The 25,624-nt window shown below is 33.6% G+C and overlaps 1 protein-coding gene and 1 long non-coding RNA gene across 11 annotated transcripts; both read right to left on the bottom strand.

Moving 5' to 3' along the window:
• Positions 1–457: 457 nt before the first annotated feature.
• LOC114416960 (G-type lectin S-receptor-like serine/threonine-protein kinase At4g27290) lies at positions 458–25,432 on the bottom strand. Of its 4 annotated transcripts, none has more exons than XM_028382017.1 (8): positions 25,267–25,432; positions 21,657–22,880; positions 21,252–21,368; positions 20,818–20,969; positions 20,506–20,716; positions 20,170–20,407; positions 19,932–20,085; positions 19,444–19,855 (listed from the first exon to the last, which is right to left on the bottom strand). In XM_028382017.1, the coding sequence occupies exons 1-8, from the start codon at positions 25,289–25,291 to the stop codon at positions 19,550–19,552; spliced, it is 2,427 nt and encodes an 808-aa protein (XP_028237818.1). In that variant the 5' UTR covers positions 25,292–25,432; the 3' UTR covers positions 19,444–19,549. The 4 variants fall into 4 exon arrangements, with proteins under 4 accessions (XP_028237820.1, XP_028237818.1, XP_028237819.1 ...); XM_028382018.1 differs by having other exon boundaries at positions 21,657–22,871; XM_028382016.1 differs by lacking the exon at positions 25,267–25,432 and having other exon boundaries at positions 21,657–23,026.
• LOC114416970 lies at positions 762–7,646 on the bottom strand. 7 transcript variants are annotated; one of them, XR_003667672.1, is made up of 9 exons: positions 7,078–7,646; positions 6,936–7,002; positions 5,871–6,016; positions 5,639–5,744; positions 4,708–4,902; positions 3,777–4,493; positions 1,287–1,435; positions 977–1,187; positions 762–883 (listed from the first exon to the last, which is right to left on the bottom strand). It is a non-coding gene; the product is annotated as an uncharacterized LOC114416970 (long non-coding RNA). The 7 variants fall into 7 exon arrangements; XR_003667673.1 differs by having other exon boundaries at positions 762–848; XR_003667674.1 differs by having other exon boundaries at positions 762–1,187; positions 3,777–3,841; positions 4,352–4,493.
• Positions 25,433–25,624: the final 192 nt, after the last annotated feature.

Below are 25,624 nucleotides of genomic sequence, written 5' to 3'. Positions count from 1 at the left end.
GAACTAAACAGTATACACAGAGTGGAAGAGAAAATGAAAACCATGGTAAAAAATGAAAATCTTACGATTTGAAATCAAAGAAAAATTGCAAGTGAGTGCGATGGTGTGAGCACGAACCAGTAAACTATGACGGTGTTGGCACAACAGTGTGGGCTCAATGGGGTGGGCAATAATGGTGAGGGTGGTGGAAAGAGTGCGACGGCGGTGTGGGGTCTAGGCAAATAGAGAATGCAAGGTTACTGAGGGACTAGCCAGGACTGGGGTCGTTTTGTTTTGGGGAAAATTTTAATTTTCAACGGACATATTTTCCATCGAAAAAATCCGTCAGAATTATTTAAATTTCCAACAAAATTAAATCCATCAATAAATATTTGTCAGTAATTTATATTTTCCTATTGAAAAAATGACCGTCAGTAAATTTCGCCTGTAATTTAATATTTCCGACATGATATGTTCCGTAAAAAATATTTTGTCGGTGATTTCAGCATTTTCAACGAATTATTTTTCGTGAAAAATATTCTTTCAATAATAAGGTTTTTTCTTGTAGTGATTCAAGTGCCATATAACCACTAAAATAATCACACAAAAATTAGTTTCATATTTGATTAATTTGGAATAAGAATTTAACATTAAAAAGATACTTATTATGTACCAAATACTCTTCTCGTTTATCCTTCAATTTGATGACCTGCACACATTCCAGCTAAGTCAAAATGTGAAATTTTTGGATTCATTTCGTTATCTAATAAAACAATACTTGCCTTAAGATCTTTGTGTACGATCCTTAGTCTTGAGTCTTCATGGAGATGAAGTAGTCCACGAGCAACTTCATTTATAATGTACAAACGCTTAGGCCAGTCAAAAAGTTTAGTTCGGTTAGAATCTGTCAAATGTCATGTTTATCTTCTTTAATCTTGCAAGAACCATAGGAATGAAATTCTTCATTCAATTAACAAGTAGATATACAGACACTAACCAAAAAGAAAGAAGTCTAAGCTTCTGTTCGCCATATATTCATATCTTAGCAATTTCTCATCTTCTTTAATGCAACATCCAAGAAATTCAACAAGATTTTGATGTTGAAGTTCGGCGCATAACATAACCTCATTGTTAAATTCTTTTAAACCTTGTCCATATGTTTGTGAAAGCCTCTTAGCAGCAATCTCTTGTCCATGTTGTAGTGTTCCCTTAACACCAAATTTGAGGGAAAGAAAATTAAATGTGGTGAATAGCAATATTTGAGTTTAGTAATTTCTTAATTATCAATAGGCACATAGCTCACATACCCTGTACACAGGCCCAAAACTACTTTTGCCAAGCTTATCGTGATCTTAGAAGCTATTTGCGGAATTTAATATTGAGGAAAAGTCATAAAAAGGTAGCTCAAAGTCTTCTTGTTGGCTTTCGTTGTTATTTCCTTTAACCCTGATGATCTCTGTGTTCATTCAAACAATGTGAATAAGCAAAAGTATATTCCCACTCATACTAATAAAGTTGCCTTTGGGGCTGTGTTAGTTTGAAAATTATAGTATTTATTTTATTCTTAATTGATAGCTACTTATTTAAAATTATTTTAGTTAACTTTCATATTTTTCTCTCCTTGTTAGAAAATGATACAAAATTCTAGAATAAAAAACCAAGGTCCTAGAAACTCATTATTTATGTAGAAGTTAAATATACTAGAAAAGTATAAGAGTATTGTTAAAAACAATCTAAAAAGATTTAAGACCTAAGTAGATGGTAGTATACTAGACAATTGTATAAAGTCTAGAAAAATTTATCTCTAGAATTATGATGTCAACAACCTTGTTTGCTTATAAATAGGCTTACAACACCTTAATGTAATGGGTCTAAGAAATCAATGTAAATTTCTCCTTCCACATTGTCTAAGAGCTACACAGTCACTAAGTCATCTACTACTTCTAATTAATATTGTTGACTACACCTTCATCCTAAATGCAACTATCAATCACCATCCAACAACTAGCTATCTTTCTATTCCCCAAAAATACTAACAGTGGTACCAAAGCTACGTTTCATGATCATCAAATAGGTGTAAAAATATCATCCAGCTTACTACTTTCAAAAAATCTCACCATATTCTAAAATACTCAAAAAAATGATCTTAAACCATGACCAATACTACCCAAACTTCATCTATTCATTCATAGGAGAAAATTATGACTATTGGAACATTAAAATAAATACATTTTTTTGCTCTCAAGATTTATGGGACATTGTAGAAGGATTCATTGCCTCTACATACACTCCTACTCTTATTGCAACACAAAAGAAGGAGTTGAAGGAGAATAAGCATAAAGATTCAAGGATGCTATTTTTTCCAAGAATAATGGATACCATAAATGCTAAAGATGCATGGAGTACATTGCAAAAGGAGTTTTAGGGCAGCATCAAGATATGTGTCATTAAACTTTAAAGTCTAAGACAAGACTTTTGAGTTGATTAATAAGGATGATGGAGTTTGAGACCATTAAAGACTATTATTCTAGAATAAAATAAATAGTTAGTCAAATGAAAGCATGCGGGGAAAATATTCTTGACAAAAAAATTGTTGAAAAAAATTCTTATTTCTATTCCGCATAGATATGATGCAATTGTGACTGCAATAGGCCAAACCAAAGATCTATCTACTTTATCAGTGATAAAACTTATGGGTTCTCTTGAAACGTATGAGCAAAGATTGAAAAGGCATGATGAAGACTCTATTAAAAATGCCTTTCAATCAAAGCTCAAATTATGGTCTCAAAATAAAGAAAATGATGAAAAAAGATGGAGAAGTTTCTAGAAGTAACAAAAGTCAATAGATTGTACTACTGCAAAAAGATGATTTTACATAAGTTATATGACCCTTTTAAAGACAATTTTGTAGAACAACGTTGAAAATCAAAACTTTTTACGACGGGTCTTAAACAACTGTCTTAGAAAAACTGCACATTCTAAAACGGTTCTCAGGAAAATAATTATCTTAGAGAATCTAAGAATCGTCTTAGAATATAATTTTTTTTAAAAAAGATTTAAAAAATTTATGATTCTAAAACGGTTTTTTAAAGAACTATCTTAGAATGTCTACAATCTAAAACGATTTTTTAGACAACCGTCTCAGAATGTATTTTTCTTTTTTTAAAAAAAAATCCCGACAGCTTATTCAATTCCTTTCTCCATTTGTTTCTTTTGTTTCATTAATTATTTTATAAAGCAATTTTTTTTCTTCTTCCTTTATTTATATATCTTCTCATATTATAAATTAATTCATTATAAGATATTATAATTAAGATATAAATATAAAATAATACGAACTAATAGAATATAAAACTACTACTATGTAATTTAATTTTTACAAAATCAATTAATTTATTGTATTATTTTTTGAGTTCCAATATATTTTAGAATCTACATAATATTAAATTTCTATTATCTCAAATGATATTCACAAGTTGTGTCCTCTAGAACGTTACCAAATGATATTCACAAGTTGATAGAAATTGCAGTTCCTTCCTTGAGAATATTGTTACCATGAAGTAGCTTTGCTAAATAATAAATAAAAATTGCCACTACATTTTGGTTTTCTAAATATTTAATGAATGAAGCAGCAAATATAAATAATTAGTGATATACTCGGCAGTCATGGGATTTAATTTGTTTGTAATAATAACAACAAATAAATGCTCATTTGAATTTTTTTAATAAAACTTGTAAAAGAATGCAGGCACATTTCTATCCAAATTTATTTACGCTTACTAAAGTGTATAACTTACCAATACTGCCAGCAAGAAACGACTCGTGAAACACAGAAGCATCAACAACAACACCAATACCATCACTGGGAGGCAAGATAAAACCAAGAAGCAGAAGCAAAAGACCCATTTACTTCACTTATTTAGTCAACACAGCCAGAAGGATAAATATTTAAAGTTTTGAACAGTTCTTACAAATTATAGTATAACAATCTCTAGTGATTAGTGAATAAGTATGCCACTGTTTTGAAGTATATTAGGATAGAATATCAAAATAGATTTGAAACATAAACCATTATTCAGAACCAACATAATCAAAGAAATAGATACTTTTCAACCCTTTATTTACCAATTCTCTAATTTGAAAAGGGAGGAAATGTTTAGTTGGTTACAATAGATAAAACTCCTTGTAATATCTCAATCATTTAAATGCATAAGAACATATAAATGAACCGGGTTTAAAGTAGAGTTTTTCAAGTTTCAAAATGCCGTCAAGTATATAAAATCAATCGTTGTTGTAAGAAAAAAAGCTACTAGCTATCAGGGACTGAAGCACAAGCTGTATCACGACGACATTTATTTGAAATATGTAGTACCTTAATCACATGTACTACAGTAACCGCACTGTTATTAACTGCACTAGTGCAGCTGCCAGCATGATACCTTTGCATTTCCTCCAATTATAACCAGCATACTGCCCTTAGCATCAAACCACTACAAGTAGCAGTAATACCTAGACTGCATCATTGAAAATGTGTTGTGTCATTTCCAACCAGAGCAATTAAGCAAACTAAAAAGAAAATCCTAAAAAAGTCAGTATGAAAGCTCCAAAAAATAAATTTAAAAATATCCAATAGTACGAGAACCTGCATAAAGATCCCAATCAGCTCTATAATAATAAAACCATGCTCGCAAAGCAACAATAATATTTAAAAATAAGTACTGAGTATACACTATATCCAGAGACTGGTGCCGGTCCTGAGTATACACTGTATCCATTGCAACCATTCACCACTTGGGCAGCCTCTGACTTTGCATCATATGAAGGCTTTGGTTGCTTTTTATGCATAGCTCCTGCTACTTTTCCTTTTGTAACATATGCCCTACCATCATTTGTACCAGGATTTTGAGAAACATTATGCATTTCCTTCACAAAGAAGAAAGACAAGTGAATAAAAGTAGTTATTTTTTTAAAGAAATGAATATGTGTGTCAGAGAAATTCTAGCTTACATACGTGTGTCAGAGAACATGAAATGTGTCATTGTACATTAAAGAAATGAATATGTTCTTTGCAAGCTCATGAGCTGATTCACAAATATAATATAAATATTTTCATATTCATAATAGACTAGTAGTTAAATTTTCTGTCTATGTTATGCAAACCTTTACATAGCCAGTTTGGGTCCCAAGTCTGAATTAAAAAAAGAAAAAGGTCACTAGTCATTGGATCTTTATGACACGGATTAACGATATGATAAAAAAAATTTCTAAAATATATTTATAAGATTGGTAAGACGAGAGGGAAAATATAAGTTATATACTACTGTTTTGTTATTATAAACTTTAAGTTTAATTATATTTTCAATTTTTTCAATTTTTTTTAATTTGAATTTGGTCTTTTTTTCATAACTAAAAACTAAAAAAACATTTTTGAATAAGTCCTATTTTTTAAGATTATTATTATTAATTTACTTCGAGAAAAATAATTATGCACTAAAAGTGTAATATCATATTGTCTTTAAAATCTATCATAATTAAGGATTTTTTTTATTTCTATCATAATTAAGGATCTTTAAAATCTATCTGGGTGAAGAAACAGTGCATGTTTGATCTAAATGATCTTGTGTCTTCTCTAAAGCTTCTCATGTATGATCCTGAGTACCTTCTGCAGTTGGTTACCTCATGGCTGATTCAAGCTTTCACTGCCCATCCTCTCAAATTGAACTCTGACTCATCTCTTCTTCTTGAGCTATAAGGAAGTGGTTCAGCTGTTGAGGCCATGAATTTTAGTTAGAAAATAATTCAGCAGAGTGGAATGGTGTTGTTGTTGTTGTAAATAATCCCCCAAAAGAAAAGAAAATAATTATTAGCAAGGATCCAAATGCATAACCTACAAAGCGCATATTGCTATGAAGTTTTGGCTCACATCACCAAGAATGCTAGAATCCTTTTTCTGAATATATGAAGCATCAGGCATCATTTAATCAGTTAAAGACTTCCTGCTATTTTCAAGTTCAGCCTCAATTTCATTCCTTTCCATCTAATAACAAGGGGAATAGGATCGTATTAGAGTGCATTTCAGAAGCAAAATAATACAAAAGCATCATGATCAATTTTTTACCCCAAAAATAGTAAACTTTTTATGGTGCTGCAAAATATGGTAATCCATATATATACTAACCTTTAGTGTAGGCCATAAAATTATCAAATTATCACTAATCAGCTTATAATAGTATTATCTGAACAAAAAATGAAAAGATTTTGAAGAATTGGTAAAAGTTGTCCATATTCTCTTTTAGTTTATGTCAATTTATTTGCCATTCAAAGACAGAATAGAAGAATTTCAATTTGGGTTGCTATCTGAATTCACACAGCAAGCCATTTTTTTCTATCTATTTTGGTGGAAGGTAGATTTGTATATGCCTATGATGTTCATGTCAAAATTCAATAAATGCTTAGATTCCCAACTATGATCATCTCTGGAAATTGTGAATTAGCGATATTTATCCTCCAGTGATACCAAACCAAGCACGTCAAAAAATGAAAAAGATAAAATGCAAAAACAGTTCCAGAAAATCATTTCATTGCAATCCAGAGTAACAAAGCACCCCGTCCAAGTGCACCACAATTAACTCTAAAGGTAACACAGGATAGCTTTTTGGTAGCATGTTTCTTTGTTAGCAAGACGTCAAGGAGATAGGAAGGGCTTTGTGCAAACCCTCTTCCAAGAATCATTCACATTCAAGTATTCTTTTCTTATGGCTAATACATAAAGGAAAGTCTAAAATGTGGGTACCACATATGAGCCTTGTACCATGAATCTTTCAGTAAGAGTAAAGGAAAACAAAACGTCTGCAATTGAAACCCCATCACACCTTCTTAGTGCTTTCAATTGTATTCTCTACATATCACATGTTTTCACTTATTATTCATGGTGAAACAAAATTAAGGAAACTTACTTAGTACATGAGATTCAGCCAAGGTAAGGCACACAAACTTGGCCCCAAGCTTTAAAACTCTCTTCACCTGACAAAAATAAAAGGGCTAAGTTATCAAAAACATGAACTCATAAGAAATAACAACGTAGAGAAACGTATATACCTCTGATAAGTACTGGTTCCCCAATTTGGGGCCAAGTTCGGGCTCCATCAAAGCATCCAGTCCACCTATGTCAATAACCGCACCGAAGCTCTCATCCTTGAACTGCATGGCAGTCATGTCCATGATGTGCCATCGCATGAGGGGACGGTCACGGATGTTGCGGCAGAGCATGTTGGAGATGACGATCTTGGAGAAGTCGATGTTGGTGATGGCGGTGTGGCCGGCGTCGTGGAGGTGCTCAGAGAGGCGAGAGTTGCCACAGCCGGGGACGAGGAGCTGAAGCGGGAGAGGAACGGTTTTGGGGAGGGAGAGGAGTGGGCCCCTGAGGTTGGGCCATTCAACATACCACTCGAAGGAATCGCCGCGAAGGGTGAAGAACTTGTCCCAGTTCTCTTTGCTTGTGAAGTCTCCTAGGGTTTCTAGAATGTCTTCCGGGGGACGGCCATGACGGTGAAAATGTCAACAACCTTTATGGCAGCCTTATAGAGAACGTTTTCGGAGACATTGCCTTGGTCCCTCTCACAAAGGCTACGGAAACCTAAAGGGGGAGTAAAGAGTGAGAGGAGAAGTCTAAGTCAAAGGACGAAAGAGTGGAGAGAGAAATGAAATTTTAAAAATATTAAAAAATATTCTAAAACGGTTTTTACAAAACCATCTTAGAATGATAGTATTCTAAGGCGGTTTTATAAGACCATCCTAGAATGACAGTCTTCTAAGGTGATTTTCATAAAACGGTCGTAAAACTTTTATATTTATTTATGAAAATGCCACTGTGTTTCTTTCTAAGTCGATTATTGATCGACCAACGTAAAATCAATGTTGCAAAAAACTATTTTTATAGTAGTGTTATCAAAGTTGAAATGGAGAAAGAAAATAGAAGTTTTCCAATAAGCTTAAAATATACTACTAATACTAACATTGCAATGAGAGCAACAATTGATGATTGATGGTTGTGGCATCAAAGATTTGGTCACTTCATAACTCAAGCCTTGAAGTTGCTACATCAAAAGAATATGATGAGAGGTTTGTCATGCCTAGATGAAAATAATTAAGCTTGTGAGGGATGCCTTGTAGAAAAGCAACACAAATTACCATTTTCAACTAACAAAGCATGGAGAGCTAAAGACTTGTTAGAGTTAATCCACACTAACATTTGTGGACCGATGACGACTCGTCAATAAACTAGAATATGTACTTCATCCTCTTTATTGATGAGTTTTCTAGAATGACTTGGGTATACTTCAAAGATAAATTAGAGGTCGTTGGAATATTCATGAAATTCAAAGCTCTTGTCAAAAAACAAAGCGGGAAACATATTAGATTAATATGAATTGATCGAGGCAAAGAATATAACTCACACAAGTTTGATAAGTTATGTGAAGATGAAAGGATTAGGCTACAACTTACAATCACATACTCACCGCAACAAAATAGTGTGTCTCAAAGGAAGAATATGACAGTCATGGAGATGGCTAGATCAATGCTAAAGAAAAATGGTTTGCGTAATACAGTTTGGGCAGAAGCAGTTTACACTGCAGTCTACATACTCAACCGTTGTTTTACTAAGGCAGTTCAAGGCAAGACTCCTATTGAAGCATTGAGTGGACAAAAGCCATTAGCTAAACATCTAGGAGTATTTGGATCTATTTGCTACATACATGTTCCACATCATAAGAGACATGAGCTACAAGACAAGACTACAAGAGAAATCTTCTTTGGGATATTGTACACAATCAAAAGGCTACAGGGTCTACAACTTGCAAACGAAGAAACTCACCATTAGTCAAGATATTGAAGTTGATGAAAATGCTTCTTGGAATTGGGAAGTAGAAAAATGTTGCAAAAAAGCAATATTCTTGTTTTAGTGCAACAATCTCAAGAAGTAGCAGAAGAAGCAAGTATCCTTCTGTCACCTTTACAACAAGATTCTTCATCAAAGTCTACTCAAAGTCGAGTAAGATCTTTGGTGGATATATATGAATCTTGCAACACAGCTATGGTTGAGCCTAAATGCTATGAAAAATCCTCAAAGAAGCAAAGGCAACTAATTAAGCAAATCAAGCTTGAGTAATACAAGTGAGAAGACCAAGTTGCAAACACTTTTATGAAGCCACTACCAACAATCAAGTTCAAGCTATGTTTGGAGTTATCGAAATTTGTATCAAGGAGTGTTAAAATATGATACAAATTTCTAGAATTGAAAAGAAGGTCCTAGAAACTCATGATTTATGTAGAAGTTAAATGTACAAGAAAAGTATAAGAATATTGTTAAGAACAACCTAGAAAGATTTAGGACCTAAATAAAATTCTAGTGTGAAAATAAGATACTTACTATGTACCAATTACTTTGCTCATTTCCCCTTAAATTTGATCATCACCTCCACATATTCAAGCCAAGCCAAAATCTAAAATTTTTGGATTCATTTCATTATCTAATAAAACATTACTTGCTTTAAGATCTCTATGTATGATCCTTAGTCTTGAGTCTTGTGAAGATAAAATAGTCCCGCGCAATTCATTTATAATGCAGAAACAATTAGGTCAGTCAAGAAGTTTACTTCGATTACAATCTGCCAAATTGCATGGTTATCTTCTTTTAATTAATTTTGCAACAATTGTAAGAACAAAATGCAATCCTACATTAAATTAACAGTTAAATTTAGAGAAACTAACCAAAAAGAAAGACCTCTAAGCTTTTATTTGCCATATATTCGTATATGAGCAATTTTTCATCTTCTTGAATGCAACATCCAAGAACTTTTACAAGATTTTGATGTTGGGGTTCGGCACATAACATAACCACATTCTTAAATTCTTTTAATCCTTGCTTAGATGTTTGTCAAAGCCTCTTAACCGCGACCTCTTGTCAATCTGGTAATGTTCCCTAACCACTCAACATTTGTGGGAGAGGAAGTTAAATGTAGTGAATAATAATTTCCAAGCTTTATTATTTTTTAATTATCAATAGTACATTGCTCACATACCTTGTATATAGTCCCAAAATCACCTTCTCCAAGCTTATTGTGATCTGAGAAGTGTTCTTGTTGAATAATATAAACTTGATTTAGCCCATTAATCAAGTGTTAGGCCCATTAAGTTTGTGCTACTACTCCAAAGAAAATTCTAGAGAAGTGTAGAAATAAGTGAAAATAATATTTAATTGGAAGAAGTGTCTAGAACTAAGTAGTTGGAAAAAATGTGTAAAACTCTCAATTTAAGTGTGTGGAATCTTTCTTGATGTATCTAGAATACCCCCTTGAAGCCTATAAAAGGGGGAGAGGTTGTTATTTGTAAAGAATCCAAAGAACCAAAAAGAGGTCAAAACCAAAACATTTCTCAAGTGATAAAAACTAGCCTTCTTTCAAATATTCTCTCCTCCTCCATTTCTCTCAAATACTTCCTATCTCCTTTCCAACAAAGTGGTATTAGAGCTTAGGTTTTGATAAGAAATTCCTCTATAGTTATGGCAAGCAATTGAGCGGCATCCTTCCAAGTTTCATTTCTAAAGGGGAGCGCCTATGACAATTAGAGCATCGAAATGAAGGCCCTTCTTGGAGCACATGATGTTTGAAAAATGGTTGAAAAAGGTTATAAGGAGCCGCAAGATGAGACTTCACTATCCCAAGCACAAAAGGAGACTTTAAAGGATTCAAGAAAGAGAGACAAGAAAGCTTTCTTCCTCATCTATCAAGCATTAGGTGATGATGAGTTTGAGAAAATTTCTTATGAAACATACGCTAAGGAGGCATGGGATAAGCTTCAAACCTCTGACAAAGAAGAAGACAAAGTAAAGAAGGTGTGTCTCCAAACTCTAAGAAGTGAGCTCAAATCCTTACATATGAAAGAGTCAAAGTCCATTTTTGACTATTTTTCAAGAATTCTCACTATTTCAAATCAACTAAAAAAAATGGTGAGAAGTTAGAAGATGTAAGAATTATGGAGAAGATACTACACTCATGAGATCCCAAATTTGAGCACATTGTTGTGACAATAGAGGAAACCAAATATTTAGAAACTATGACGATGGAACAACTTCAAGGATCACTACAAGCTTATTAGGAGAAGAATAAGAAGAAGCAAGAGATCACTGAGAAATTCTTCAAGATGTAACTGAAGGAGAAGGAAGAAAGTCAAGGAAATGAGAGAAGTCAACGAGGTCGAGGCAGAGGTCGAGGACAGCTTGGGCTGATCAACTCTCTGAAGGGTGTTTACTTGGCAAACAAATTAGAACGAGTTTTCCAAAGGAGTCAAAGTCAAGAGCTAAGAAGACACTCGAGCTAACACGTGCTGGCGTCTGTGGGCCAATCAAGCCAAGCTCACTAGGTAAAAATAATTATGTCCTCCTTTTCATTGATGATTTTTCAAGAGAAACATGGGTCTATTTCTTAAATAAAAAATCAAAAGTCTTTTCCGCCTTCAAGAAGTTCAAAGCTATAGTGGAGAAATAAAATGGTTGAGAGAACAAAGTCATAAGGACTGACCGAGGAGGAGAATTCACTTCCAAAGAGTTCCATGAGTTCTATGAAGAGAATGGAATTAGATGTCCCCTAACAGTTCCAAGATTCCCCCAACAGAATGGTGTGGCGGAAAGAAAAAAATAGAACAATCCTTGATATGGTTCGAAGCATGCTCAAAAGCAAGAAACTATCAAAAGAATTTTAGGCAGAAGTTGTGGCGTGTGCAATTTATTTGTCCAATCAATGTTCGACAAGAAGTGTATGGGGAAGACACCACAAGAAACATGGAGTGGTAGAAAGCCTAGTATCTCTCACTTGAGGTTTTTTGGGAATATAGCTTATGTGCATGTTCTAGATGAGAGAAGAGCAAAACTTGATGACAAGAGTGAGAGATTCATCTTCATCCGTTATGATTGAAGTTCAAAAGGGTACAAGTTGTACAACCCATACAACAAGAAAATGGTAGTTAGTCGAGATGTGGTTTTCGATGAAGAAGGACAATGAGACTTTGAGACTCATGAAAAGGAATACAACCTTTTTCCTCCACTTGAAGAAGACAAGACGCCTCAACATGTTCAGCAAGAGCTCACCCCATCAACATCAACCATTCTCGAAGACAATATGCTATCTCCTAAGACTGAAAGGGTCATGTCACACACAAGAACCCTCCAAGATCTTTATGATCAAACTGAGAGATTGGATAATATCACACTATTTTGTCTTTTTGCAGATTGTGAACTAGTGGACTTTGAAGAAGCTGCGCAAGATAAAAGTTGGAGAGATGCAATGGAAGAAGAAATTTAGATCCATCAAGAAGAGTGACACATGATAACTCATCTCCCTTTCAAAAGGACACAAGACTATTAGTGTCAAGTGAGTGTACAAAACAAAGAAGAATGTCAAAGGAGAAATTGAAAGATACAATGCAAGACTAGCTACAAAAGGTTACAGTCAAAAGGCTGGTATTGATTATGATGAGGTGTTTGCTCCGATCGCTCGCTTGGAGACCATAAGTCTAATACTCTCTCTTGCAGCTCAACACAAGTGGAGAATTCATTAGACGAACGTGAAGTCTACCTTCTTGAGTATGTGAATGATGTGAAAATGTGTGAGACATGTAGTGTTAAGATGTGATGTTACGCAATAAGTGATGGAATGACATAAGTTGTGTTAAAGTAAGCTATATTTCATTTATATGATACGTATAAATGATAGATGCGTGTAGTCTGACAACGATAGCTGCATCTCCAGTGGTTCTCTAGGATTCCTCAAGCTTTTCCTCTAGTTCATCTGTTAGGGTTTCCAAACATTACAGAGAGGGAGAAGGGATTGAAGCCTCAATATTTGCAAATCCCAATGGTGAGGATGTGAGGAAATGCATTCTGAACCTGGTGTTCAAATTTCATAGTGATCTAATGGTTAACAAGTCTGGGATCGTAGTTTTACTAGAACAAGTTTTGTGTATGAGGAAAAAAAGAGCTACGTCCGAAGGACATTTCTCTCACCATAGACATTATGTCACAAATCCTAACGGTGAGAATTTGCAGAAAATGCTTTTTGCACTTGATGTTCAAATTTCACGACGATCCAACGACTAACGAGTCCGGGATCATAGTTTTATTGGGATATGTTTGGGTGTACGCGAGAAAAAAAGAGCTACGTGCGAGAGACATTTTTCTCACCAGAGACATTATTTTGCATATCCCAATGGTAAGGATATGAGAAAATGAGTTCCAAATCTAATGTATAAATTTCACAATGATCCAACGGTTAAAGAGTCCGTGATTGTAGTTCTACTAGGGCAAGTTTGAGCATATGCGAAAAAAGAAAAGGTTTTACAAGAGGAGGGAGAAACGAATTTGAGGAAAAAAGAGGAGGTATAGACGTATTGTAAATGTAAAAAAATGATTGAATATGTCTCTATATATAAGTAGGGTACTCTCAGTCTATTATTTACTTTATTTTATTATTTTATAAAAAAAATTTTATTTTATTCCTTATCAAATGAATAAATAAAACATTTTTTATTTTCTAAGAGCATATATTTATTTTATTTATATTGAAACTATTATTTTAATTAATAAAATTATTTTTTCTTACTTATTTAATTATAAAAACCTCATTATTTTTTTAAAATTCTATTTATTTTTAAATAAAATAATTTTAATTTATTTTACTAAAAATAAGGTGTTACATAAAAAGAGTTTGGTTGTTCACAATTATTGAAATCACTAACTTATCGGTCAGGCTATACATAGCGTAAAATTCATCCTCGTTTGACACAATTGTATAGTATACTATTGCGTTGGATGGCACAGAGGGCTTACCGCTGAATTTGGTTCCATGCCACGGGCCACTTCTCTAGTACTTTGTCATGCCCTTCCTCATAACCTCTTCAAGATAACTGGTTTGTAAAGTACGCTGGAGAAGGGTCATCCCAGTTTTACCAAGCGGTTAGGACCCTATTGAGGCCTTTCTTCAAGTCCCATCCCACTTTCATTCCAGGTAGAAACGTGTCTGAAGGATAACCAAAGCAGTGCCACAAGTAGATTTTAGGATCGGTGTCTTTCTCGTCACTTAGGACCTAGTTGCCGAAGTTTAACAACTGAGCTACGACAAGGGATTCTTTTGTTGTCATGTTTCTTGACCAAATCACGGTGTTGTTGTTCTGGTTGAGAGGTGCAAGGTTGCCCTGTTTGTTTATGCTCAACTTGCTGGAGTTGTCTTTGATTGGAGTGTCGCAGTTGGGAACCCAAACCATGGTTCGGATTGGTATGTGTTTGTACCTGATTCCGAGATAGTGGTTTGGGGAAGTACTACCTGGGGTAAAGAAACCCAACTCAAAGGTTCCATCGTTCGAAACCAAGGTCGTGTTATCTTCATGTGACTCAAACTGGTTAATGGAATCTGTTGCAGCTGCAAATTTAGAGGAGAATAAAATTAGCTTGATGACATGAAGGAGAACATTAAGCATGGACATTCTAAATTAGAGTCTCCTAATGAATACAGAGAATTATCTACAAGCGTTGAAGTTAGTAGTATCATGAGCTGGACCTGTGATAGTCCTAAAGTTCAATGTAGAAGGAATCGATCGGTAACTAATTCTAATTAAAATATATCAAGGTTTCCCATCTAAAGCCAGCTAATAAAATTAGAATTTAATTGAAATATAGATTTAAATATGTTTTTGATTTCTTATATATTCCCAAAAATTTTAGGTTTGATCCCTTATAAATTTTTCTTTAGCATCTATTCCTTGATATTTGTAAAATTTTGTTTAAATTTCTGTCAGTTAAGTAATGATATGTTCATTAAATATTTGATAAAAAGATTTATGACGACTCAAAAATTATTAATATTTGTTTCAAAATCAAATTTAAATTTTTTGACATTTAAAAGTCATCAAAATTAATTAAACAACAATAATTTGATCCTCACCGCTGATGCTGATGCCGAACCACTTCCGCCCGCACAACAACAATAACAACATGTTGGGAAATGCACCAATCTAGATCTGGGGCAACTTTAGTCTGTCACAGTGGAGGACAATGATAGGGTTGAAAGGAGATCGGTCACCGTCACAGCCTTGTCGAAGATCTACCATGTTGCAACACACAAATTCAAATCTGCCATGACTTTTGTCTACTGTTGCGAAGGACGATGAAGGGGTTCAAGGATGAGTGGTCACTATTGCGTTGTTGGTGGAGTTCTGCCGCATCGTGCCATGAATACAGATCTGGTTCTTACCCGTTCAGTGACATCAAGCCAATGTGCAACACACCAAGACATTACTGTAACGTTTCATTTGTTCTTGTAATTTCATTGACGAAATTTACGTTGAGCAAGTGACTTTTGTTTTTAATCTTTTAAGTTTGGAAGAATTTGTATTATATTGAACTTGATATGTTTTTATTCACATTCTTGATTGTCTATCTTAATCTATTTTTGAAATTTATCTTCTAATTTATTTTGTTAATAATCATTAAGTGAATTCCAAATGAAATGGTTTAACAGGGGATGGCCATTTTTGGATTGTGGCTTCCATTTCATGTGCTGGAAAATCATGTGCAAATAAAGAAAGGGGATGGGGACAAGTAAATCACATGTGTGCTTCCCTGTTCCCAAGTTATCACCCATGAGTATAACCATATACAAAAAAAAGGCCAGTAAATTAACCACCTCTGCATAATTATGCAGTTGACAAAAAAAAAAAAACTTCCCCCTCTAATGAGAAATTGTTCCACTACAATGGCACAAGTGCCTATCTGCCAACATCGTATTCAAATTGTGTCTCCTTCGGTGGTTGTCTTGGCAGGGGAAGGCGTGTGTGGAAATCAGGCACTGGAGATCTGGGAGACGCGACTGTGGCAGCAGAAGCCCATGGTGGTGGCGGAGTGAGGGCCCACCACGGATTGACACTGGCAGAGACATAGAGCATGCAGGAGTGGTCGAAGGCGACAACAAGGATGAGGAGGTGGTCGCTGAAGACGAGAGAGAAGGAGAGGACTTTCTCTTTAAAAAGATTGAGATGTGTTTCATTTCTTTAAAAAAAAAATGAGATTTATTTTGAAAGATGAAGGTTAAAGGAAGAAGAAAGTAAGTGAAGGGTTGGTGGATGACTCAAAAGAGGATTCTCAATGTTAAATTTACTCATTTTTTTTACTTTAATTGATTTTGGTGATTTTTAATTGCTAGAAAATTTAAATTAGATTTTAAAACAAATACTGATTATTTTTTAGTTGTTACAAATCGTATTATTAAATATTTAATGAATACGACATTACTTAATTGATGGCAATGATCTAAAATAAAACTTTTCAAATATCAGAGAACAAATGCAGAGAAAAAATTTATCAGAAATCAAATGCGAAATTCGGATATATATTAAGGATTAAAAACATATTGAAGCTTTAAATGTATGAGTTAATTACAATGACCAATATTGTTTGGTTTACTTTTATTTCACTCATTAGCCTTTTCATTTTTTGATATTATTTTTAACCTCATTTGTTAACTCCATGAAACTTTCATTAGTAAATTTACTTTTAAAAAAACCATTTATTTATGAAAGAAAAAATAAAGGCAAAAGAAAATAATGCTTAAATAGTGACATGAAGAATTTTGTCGGAAGCCCTTTTAATATTCAATTAAATGTATTTTTTTTACTTAATTGAACTTTAAATATTGATTCATCTTGTTGGAATTTAATGTGAATCATTTTACATGCATGCACTTCTTGACCATCATTTTAATGTGAAAGAATTGTAAAGTTAAAAGAAATAAATAAGGAGATATTTGGCAAAGAAAATTCATTAAAAGACATGTGTTCCTCATGCGATAGTCTCAAACGAACGTTTCTCACATCTAAAATACCAAACGGTAACAAGTGAAACAAAAAACCAACAATTGTGATTTTCTTTATAGTATTAAAAAAAATAAAAATACCTAATGTAATAAAAGCAAACCACAAAAGTGATCATTATAATTTACTCTAAATATATTGATAGTAAAATAAGTTTGTTGTTGAATATTGACCCTGAAACTTAAGTATACTTTGCGTATTTGATACACATTTAGATATAACATAAGTAGAATAACAAATTAAACGACAATAAAAGCTTAAGTTGACAACCTTTTACATTGTGCATTGTTTGGTGCAAGAATGTATAACACAAACAAAATAATGGGAAAATTACTACAATATCCTTTTCAAGAATGATTTTTAATTGGTGTATATCACAAAACTATTACAAACAATGTACGTACATTGCTTACTTCAAAGTTACACTTCTAATTATCATATTTTATTGTTGAATTGGTAGTTTCTAGCAAGCATTTTATGTGATTAGTTTATGTTAGTTGTCCTGTCTTCAGTAGCAGTTAATTTATTTTTTATTGTATATTAATAATTGATGTGCCTTTGAATTGTTGCACTAAAAAATTATATTTAAAGTTTTGTTCAAATTCAGTTTATAATGTTGACTTGGATTTAAAATAAAATAAGCATTAACGACTAAATTAAAGGAATAAATAAACTCGGGAAACTTTTGTTCACGAATTTGACTAAGAAATCAGTCTTTACAATTGGGGTTAACGTTTTAAAAGCATTAGATTAATTTAAACTATTGTGCAAGTGGAAAGTGACCGAATTGTTGAAATTGGAATCGGGTAATTAAACTCAGAGGCTACTTGCTTGTTGCATGGGGACGCCAGGCTGCTCGCGGAGGTTGAAAGATATTACAATTAAGAACTAGAAAATGACCCGTGATAAGGCTCAATTTCACTTATAAATTGATCAGTTAAATTTACACTTATCTCAGGTTTCTCTCTTTTGATATTTACTTGGCCTCAATTGTGTTAATAATAGAAACTAACTTTAGTTTAGAATGTTTCCTTTTACTTGTTAAGTAAATTTTCATTAGATTTGGTCTTTGTTTGTAGGGAAAATTGTAGAAAAGAAGTGAAAAGTTGAACAGTGTGGGAGTTGCGCTCAGAACAAAAGGGAAATCACGGTTAGCACCAGACTGCCTGAGAGTTTTTTGAGAGAAGATTTAGTTTCAGCATGTTCAACGTTTAGCACGGAAAGCAATTTTGCTTAGCCTGAAGTTCCTGAAGAATATTTCGAAGACCATGCTTAGCACAAATTCATTTTGTGCTTTGACAGAAGTCCTGAAACTTAGATGAGTCATTTAGGAACTTCGTTTAGCACAAAATTCTTTGCCCTTAGCGCACCACTTATGAGCTGACACCTATAAAAGGAAATTCTGTGTACTGTTTTAGATAACACCACACTGCACTACATGTGAACAACTTCTGCAATAAGTGATTTTCAAGTGCTGTGAATTTGCTCTTATACAATCTTGCTTTGGACGATCAAACATTGAGGTTTAGTCTGTATTATTTGTTTAGCAAAGTTGTTTTGTATTTTGTTCTTCATTGTACATCCTCTTTGTGAGTGTTGGATTTGAAATTTTGATATCATTCATGTTGTTGTTTGGAAAGATAGGAGTAACTTAGTAATCAAATAACATTTGGGTGTGTATCATCAATCTTAGATAGATTGAAGGTGTGTCAAAAGTGTCTAAGAGAATATTTTGCTAAGTCAAAAGTGATAGGATAAAATGTTTTGTAATCAAATTGGAAAACTAAACATAACTCAAGAGTTTAAGTAAACCAGTATATATAAATCTAGGATTTATTTTTTTTTCTTAATCTCTAACTTGTTTTCTCTTGTTTATCTGTGAACACACCTTGGACGCACGAGTTCTTAAAAATGATTCTAGAGATAATCGTTTTAAACTGTGTTGGACGATCCACATACTATTTTTAATAACTAGGATTGCTTTATAAATCTTTCGTATTACATTCAAAAATCCCTTCAGAAAGAAAGATGAGGTTAGACAAGATTGAATGACTTGTGCTAACCGTTGAATTTAAACTTTTGATGTTAAATTTTATATTTCAATACCATAACTATGAAAACATTACAGGGCCTGTGCGTACGCGTTTCTGATATCTTTAGGAAAGAATGCATGTGTACATAAAATTGCAAATATTGGTTTCAATAGTGGAAATTGGGTGTGGTGGGATTCATTGCCTAGTTTTCTTTAGAGTTAATGTTTTTATATCTGATAGACAGGGTTTTCTAGTTTATAGATTTCGGTGATCTGTTGAATTTGTTACCTCATGGGCTTTGGTCCATGTCCTCCCATGTTTCTGTTTCTTTTTTTATTATTTGAATAAATTCTTAGGGATTTAGCGTGGAATGAGATGAATCTTCAATGCCGACGCAGTTGGGATGGTTGATTTATCTTTGATGCTTTGCCTCTAAACGTTTATTTAACAAAAATATATTCTACTTTTAGTTAATTTTTGCATTCAATTGTTAGAGTAACATTAGAGAAAAGTCTATAGACAGAAACATATTTCAAAACAATTAAAAACATGTACAAAAATTACTAGGACATATACAAAATAAATAATTTAATATTTTGTAAGAAGTAAAGTATCTTTCTCTACCTATCACTCAACATTGAGATAGTTACATCATTAATAGAATAGGATGTAAACTTCTCAGAAGAAGATTCTCTTTCCGTTGAGATGTCTGTGATTAAGTACCTAGGATACTTTGGTAAAGGTAATGCGTTCTCGTTGCTCAATAATACGACCACAGATGCCATGTTTGGCCTATCATTAGGATGATGTTGTACACATAATAGACCAATATGAATGCAACGCAGGGCCTCATATAGAATGCATGAGTCTTCCAAACTAGTGGCAATGAATTCCATTGGATTTCCTTCATTCCACAAACTCCATGCCTAATACATTTTGAAATAATGGTTATCTATTGCTCAATTGTATATATGAAAAATAAAATAAATTTATGTCACTCACATGTCCAATGAGATTATTATTGTAGTCATTTGGATAGAAGAGTCGGTTATTTTTCTTGCCACTTACTATCTCTAACAATAATACTCCGAAGCTAAATACATCTGATTTAATGGAAAATAGTCCATCAAATGCATATTCAGGAGCCATATAACCACTACAAAGAAACCACAAAAGTGTTAATTTAATGTCTGATTAATGCATAATAAGTAAGATGTTAGCATGAATATAAGGTACTTACTATGTACCGACTACTCTTCTTGTTTTCCCTTCAATTTGATCACCTCCACACATTCGAGCCAAACCAAAATCTGAAATTTTTGGATTCATTTCATTATCTAATAATACATTGCTTGCCTTAAGATCTCTGTGTATGATCCTTAGTCTTGAGTCTTGATGAAGATAAAGTAGTCCCCGAGCAATTCTATTTATAATGTAGAATCGCTTTGGCCAGTCAAGAAGTTTACTTCGATCAGAATCTGTCAAATTTCATGGTCATCGTCTTTTAATCTCGCAGAACTATAAGAACAAAAAGAAATCCCACATTCAGTTAATATTTAAATTAAGAGACACTAACCGAAAAGAAAGACGTCTAAACTTTTGTTGGCCATATACTCGTATATGAGCAATTTCTCATTTTCTTGAATGCAACATCCTAGAACTTTAACAAGATTTCGGTGTTGGAGTTTTGCACATAACATAACCTCATTCTTAAATTCTTTTAATCCTTGTCCAGATGTTTGCGAAAGCCTCTTAACAGCGACCTCTAGTCCATCTGGAAGTGTCCCCTAAACACAACATTTGTGGGAAAGAAAGTTAAATGTAGTGAATAATAATAATTTCCAAGCTTTGTCATTTCTTAATTATTGATGGTACATTGCTCACATACCTTGTATACAGGCCCAAAACCACCTTCACCAAGCTTATTGTGATCTGAGAAATGATCTGTGGCTTGTGCTATTGAGACAAGGTCAAACAAAGGTAGCTCGAAGTCTTCTTGTTGGCTTTCATTGTTCTTTACTTCAATGCCAAGTATGATCTCTGTTTTCACCCAAACAATGTGAAAAGAAAAATTATTTTCCAACCCGTACTAATTAAGTTGCCTTTGGGGCTGTATTAGGTGAAAAATTATAGTATTTATTCTCCTTATAATTGATAGCCTTTTGACTACGATCACACCCTTTCCTTTGATTTCAAAATCAATGGACACAACAATGGTGTTGTGAGTCTTTATGGGGCCATTCTAAATTTGCATCAGCTTTATATAGAATGACTAAGAAAATCCTTATGAAAAGAGAATGTGAGAGTTGGGCAAAATCTTACCTTTGATATTTTTTGCGTTGCTCCAGTAAATGAATATAAAAATTAATAGCGTAGCAACTACAGAGGAAACGATGCTTGCAATCACAACCACCTTTTTCTTTGAATCATCTTTTTCATCTTGATTTTGTTGAGCATGACAGAGAAAAAGAAATAAAGAATCAATATAAGAAGTAAATTGGGCATTGAGTACTATTAAATACATTTTCTCTTTAGCTATGGTGATGAAAGTCGTGTTTGGATGAATTTCTTTATAAACACTTGAAAAATAAGAAAATAAGGAAATTAAAAAGAAATAGAAAAACCAATCCTGGCCCTGTGGCCTGTAAGCTAAAATCAAAATCAACTTATGCAGTTAACTTTTATCGAATTCTCTGCTTAAACATCTTAAAAAATTGAAGCGCATACCTGTTTCAGACACTGCCAATCTAATATACAGATCCTGTCCAGCATTGGGAATCAGTCTTATATCGAACAGATCACCGAACCAAATGGCACAGCCACTTCCTTCTCCCCTCATGTCAAAATTTGCATAGGCTGTACATGAACAATTTTCCCTACATTTGTTTTTGCACTCATCAAGTGTCATACTTGCATTAACCCAAGATCTTTCAGTGTCTGGCGCCTTCAAGTTACTGAATTTCTTAAAACCATCCTTGTTCTTTTCCTTGCAGCTCCAAGTTTGGTTGTGCACGCACCCCTGATTCCAGTTCATTTGTGTCCAATTCCGGGGTGATTTTGGCTTGAATCCATCTAAACAGTTGCACACTGGTGCCTGACCAGCGACACAAATCCCAAATGCACCACAAGTACTATAGTTGTCGCATAAATCACCGGGCAACTCCGACGACACCCTCCACGTTTGACTATCTTCATTCCATGTCAAGCGCTGACGAACATAAAGAGTTTGATTCACCACAACTCTTGAAATCAACGACTTATCGATCATGCTATAGGTAGCGTAAAATTCGTCCTTGTTTGACACAACCGAGTAGTTTACGATTGAATTGGTTGGCACAGAGGGGCTACCACTGAATTTTCTGCCATCCCATGGTCCACTTCTGTAGTACTCTGATGTGCCCTTCCACATAACCTCTTCAGGAAAATTGGTACGTGAAGAATTCGCTGTGAAGTCCCCTGAAGAAGGGTCATCCCAGTTTTTCCAAGCGGTTAGGACCCTATTGAGGCCTTTCTTCAAGTCCCACCCTGCTTTCATTCCAGGTAGAAACGTGTCTGAAGGATAGTCAAAGCTCTGCCAAGAGTAGTTTTCAGGATTGTTGTCTTTCTCGTCTCTTAGGACCAAGTTGCCTGAGTCTAACAACTGTGCTACGACAAGGGATGCTTTTGTTGTCGTGTTTGTTGACCAAATCACGGTGTTGTTGTTCTGGTTGAGAAGTATGAAATTGCCTGCTGTGTTTATGCTCAACTTGCTGGAGTTGTCTTTGATTGGATTGTCGCGGTTGGCAACCCAAACAACGGTTCTGATTGGTATGTTTTTGTACCAGATTCCGAGATAGCGGTTTGGGGAAGTACTACCTGGGGTGAAGAAACCCAACTCAAAGGTTCCATCGTTTGAAACCAAGGTTGTGTTATCTTCAAGTGACTGGAACTGGTTAATCATATCTGTTGCAGCTAAAAAATTAGAGGAGAAAAAAATTAGCTTGCTCACAAGAATGACAATAACTAGAAAGGCCATTCTACGTTAATGTCTCCTCTCACGAAAACAGAGGGTTGACAAATATATCAAAATTTCACACCTAACCTGACCCAGCAAATATAGAAGGAATCAATCTGTTAGCAAATTTAAATTTATCAAAATTTCCCACCTGACCCAGTCAATAAAATTAGATCTGAATTCTGAAAAGAATAAAAAAATAAACACACTTTCGGGCATATTAATTCTTCCTTGTTAACCAACATAATATGATTAATTTATAGATAATTTTATTTCTTAAGCACGTGGGTCAGGATCTCTAACCTATGCATATAGAAAAATAAATGTTGCAAGAGAATAATTCGTTAATTAAGAGATTAGTCTTTAATTCTCCATAGAGAAATATCCTTATTCATCCAAAATATCATTCCTTGTTAGATGACATTTATTAGGAATCATAAGTTTATACAAGTCACACTGTATAGTTTTTTTCTCTTATGGAACCTGACAAATTCGATATCTAACCACATATTTAAGGGTTAATATATAACCTGACAAATAAATAAAGGCGGAAAAATTTTGCTAATGAAAGTGATTCATACGAGACGACACATTAGTCTTACATAATCATAATGAGAATTAAAGTTGAAAAAGCAATAGAATAATTTAAACTAGTGTGCAAGTGGGACAGTGGATTGTAACCGGGTAAAGTGGCTACTGGTTTGTTGGATGGGAGCACCAACCTTCACACGTAGGATGAATGTTGAAAAACATTGAAATAATGCAATTAGCAACAATCATGTGAAATAGCTAGTCCGGGTCAATCTTTTCCTTACAAATTGTAATTACTTTTTTGTAATTTTAATTTTATTTTTTTAGTATTAGTTTTATAAAAATTGTAACTTTATTTATTAATGAGTGTTAAATATTTGATTTTTTAGATTTAAAATCTCTAAAGTCTAAATAACTTTCTCACATGCTATACCAATAAGATACAATTGATAAAGGATTGAGTTTCTTAAGCATGTTCTCTATCTCTCATAAAAAAAATTGTCCCTGATTATTTTTTGCATGTTTTACATAATTCTTTCTTTGTTTTTTCTTCTTTTGTGTTAAGTGTCATCACTTTCATTCGGTTTTTTTTTATGGGAAATAGCTCCTTGGCAAAGTGTTTAGAGAAATTAAATTAGCATTTTTTTTCTTTTTTTAGTCTCTCCTATATTTAACTTTTTTTTAATAATTATTTTTTGGATAAAAATATATGCAAATGTGACCCGTAACTGTGTAACCTAGCAAATGCACCTATATTTGAATGTGGAAATTGAAATCCGGCCGATTATGACAACAAATTTTACACTAGAATGCTTTAATATTTGAAGTGCAGAGGTGATCGAGTACCTTCTTTGTTTTTTAATATATTTTTATCTGAACCACTTTTCATTTTATTTTGGTTACGTGAAACTAAAATGTATCTAAGAGACACTAGAAGAGAAAATCTCTTGACAAATAATATATTTTTCTTCACAAACACACAAGTTTTTTATATCTCTTTGCTCAAGTTTCTGCTTGGCTATTAAAAGTAAGTTAGGAGCCAAGAAACCCCTTTTTCAACTTGGATACAATAAGGTACACACCAAGTTAGTTATTTGAAGCTGTTTCTCAAAATCGGTAGGTAAAATCATATCTCAGTTTCTGAGATATGGTTCAAAATTTGGTTTTTTCAGATTCTCTACAATTTGTATTGCTGCTTGCTTCTAATTAAAGTAAAAGAGTAGTTTGAAAAATCTATTTAAGCTCAATTATAGTTAGATTAACACTCAATATAAAGATTTCTTAACCAGCATAAGTTAATCAAACAAAAAATAATTAATTTCAAGAAGCAAGCAAGGAAAGGACACTTAGAATTTTAAACTAGTTCATCCTTAATATTGGGTTACATCCCGTCCTTATAACATGTGACTGTTGAGATGTGCAAAACTCCTTCTGAAGCTTATGTTTTGTTCCCAACAAACTTCTAAAACGCGAATTATAAGTTATCTAGACTTAACTATTAATTGTTTACTTAGAGATGTGCTTATAAAATAGGACTTTTTCAAGAAGCTTGAGGTAAGGTAGTGTGAAACATCGGCAATCTGTATATAAATTTTGTCAGTTCAAACGCAAGACTACCAAAAAAAAAGTTGATCACAAGCATGAAAGACAATCATATTTTCTCACATCAAAGTGTAAATATCAAAAGCTAAATAAGATCACATAGCATGGTTATGACCAATGAAGGTATTTTTAGTCAAATGTTATCAGAAGCTACATATGATTCAAATATCATCAGAAAATGCAAAGACTAAATAGAGAATGAAGACACACCTGAATAAGGAAGATCAGAAGTCATGCAGTAGTGCTCAGAAGCAATGAATCAAAAACAGCAAGCTCTAAAGAAGACCTCTCGAGGTATTATTCATCAGAAGGATAAGCTTACAAGAGAAATGATATAGCGTCTGAACAAAACACCTGAACGCGTTGAAACCTTGAAAATTGACACCTGTCAACTAGTTTCACAGTAAATATTTATAATTTTGAAGTTTAATCTCTTTCCAAGTTTATCCCTTCCTACATGACCCCACCCAATCGATTCCGCTCAAACCCATCATGACTTTTATTATCTCTTTCCTTCTCCTCATTCTCCACCACCACGTCGAGTTAACTCAGTCTCCTTATTCCTACA

This window comes from Glycine soja, chromosome 6 (genome assembly GCF_004193775.1).
Source record: "Glycine soja cultivar W05 chromosome 6, ASM419377v2, whole genome shotgun sequence".
NCBI lineage: Eukaryota > Viridiplantae > Streptophyta > Magnoliopsida > Fabales > Fabaceae > Glycine > Glycine soja.
The sequence above is the reverse complement of the archived record's forward strand: the minus strand, read 5'-3'. Positions and strand labels throughout refer to the sequence as shown.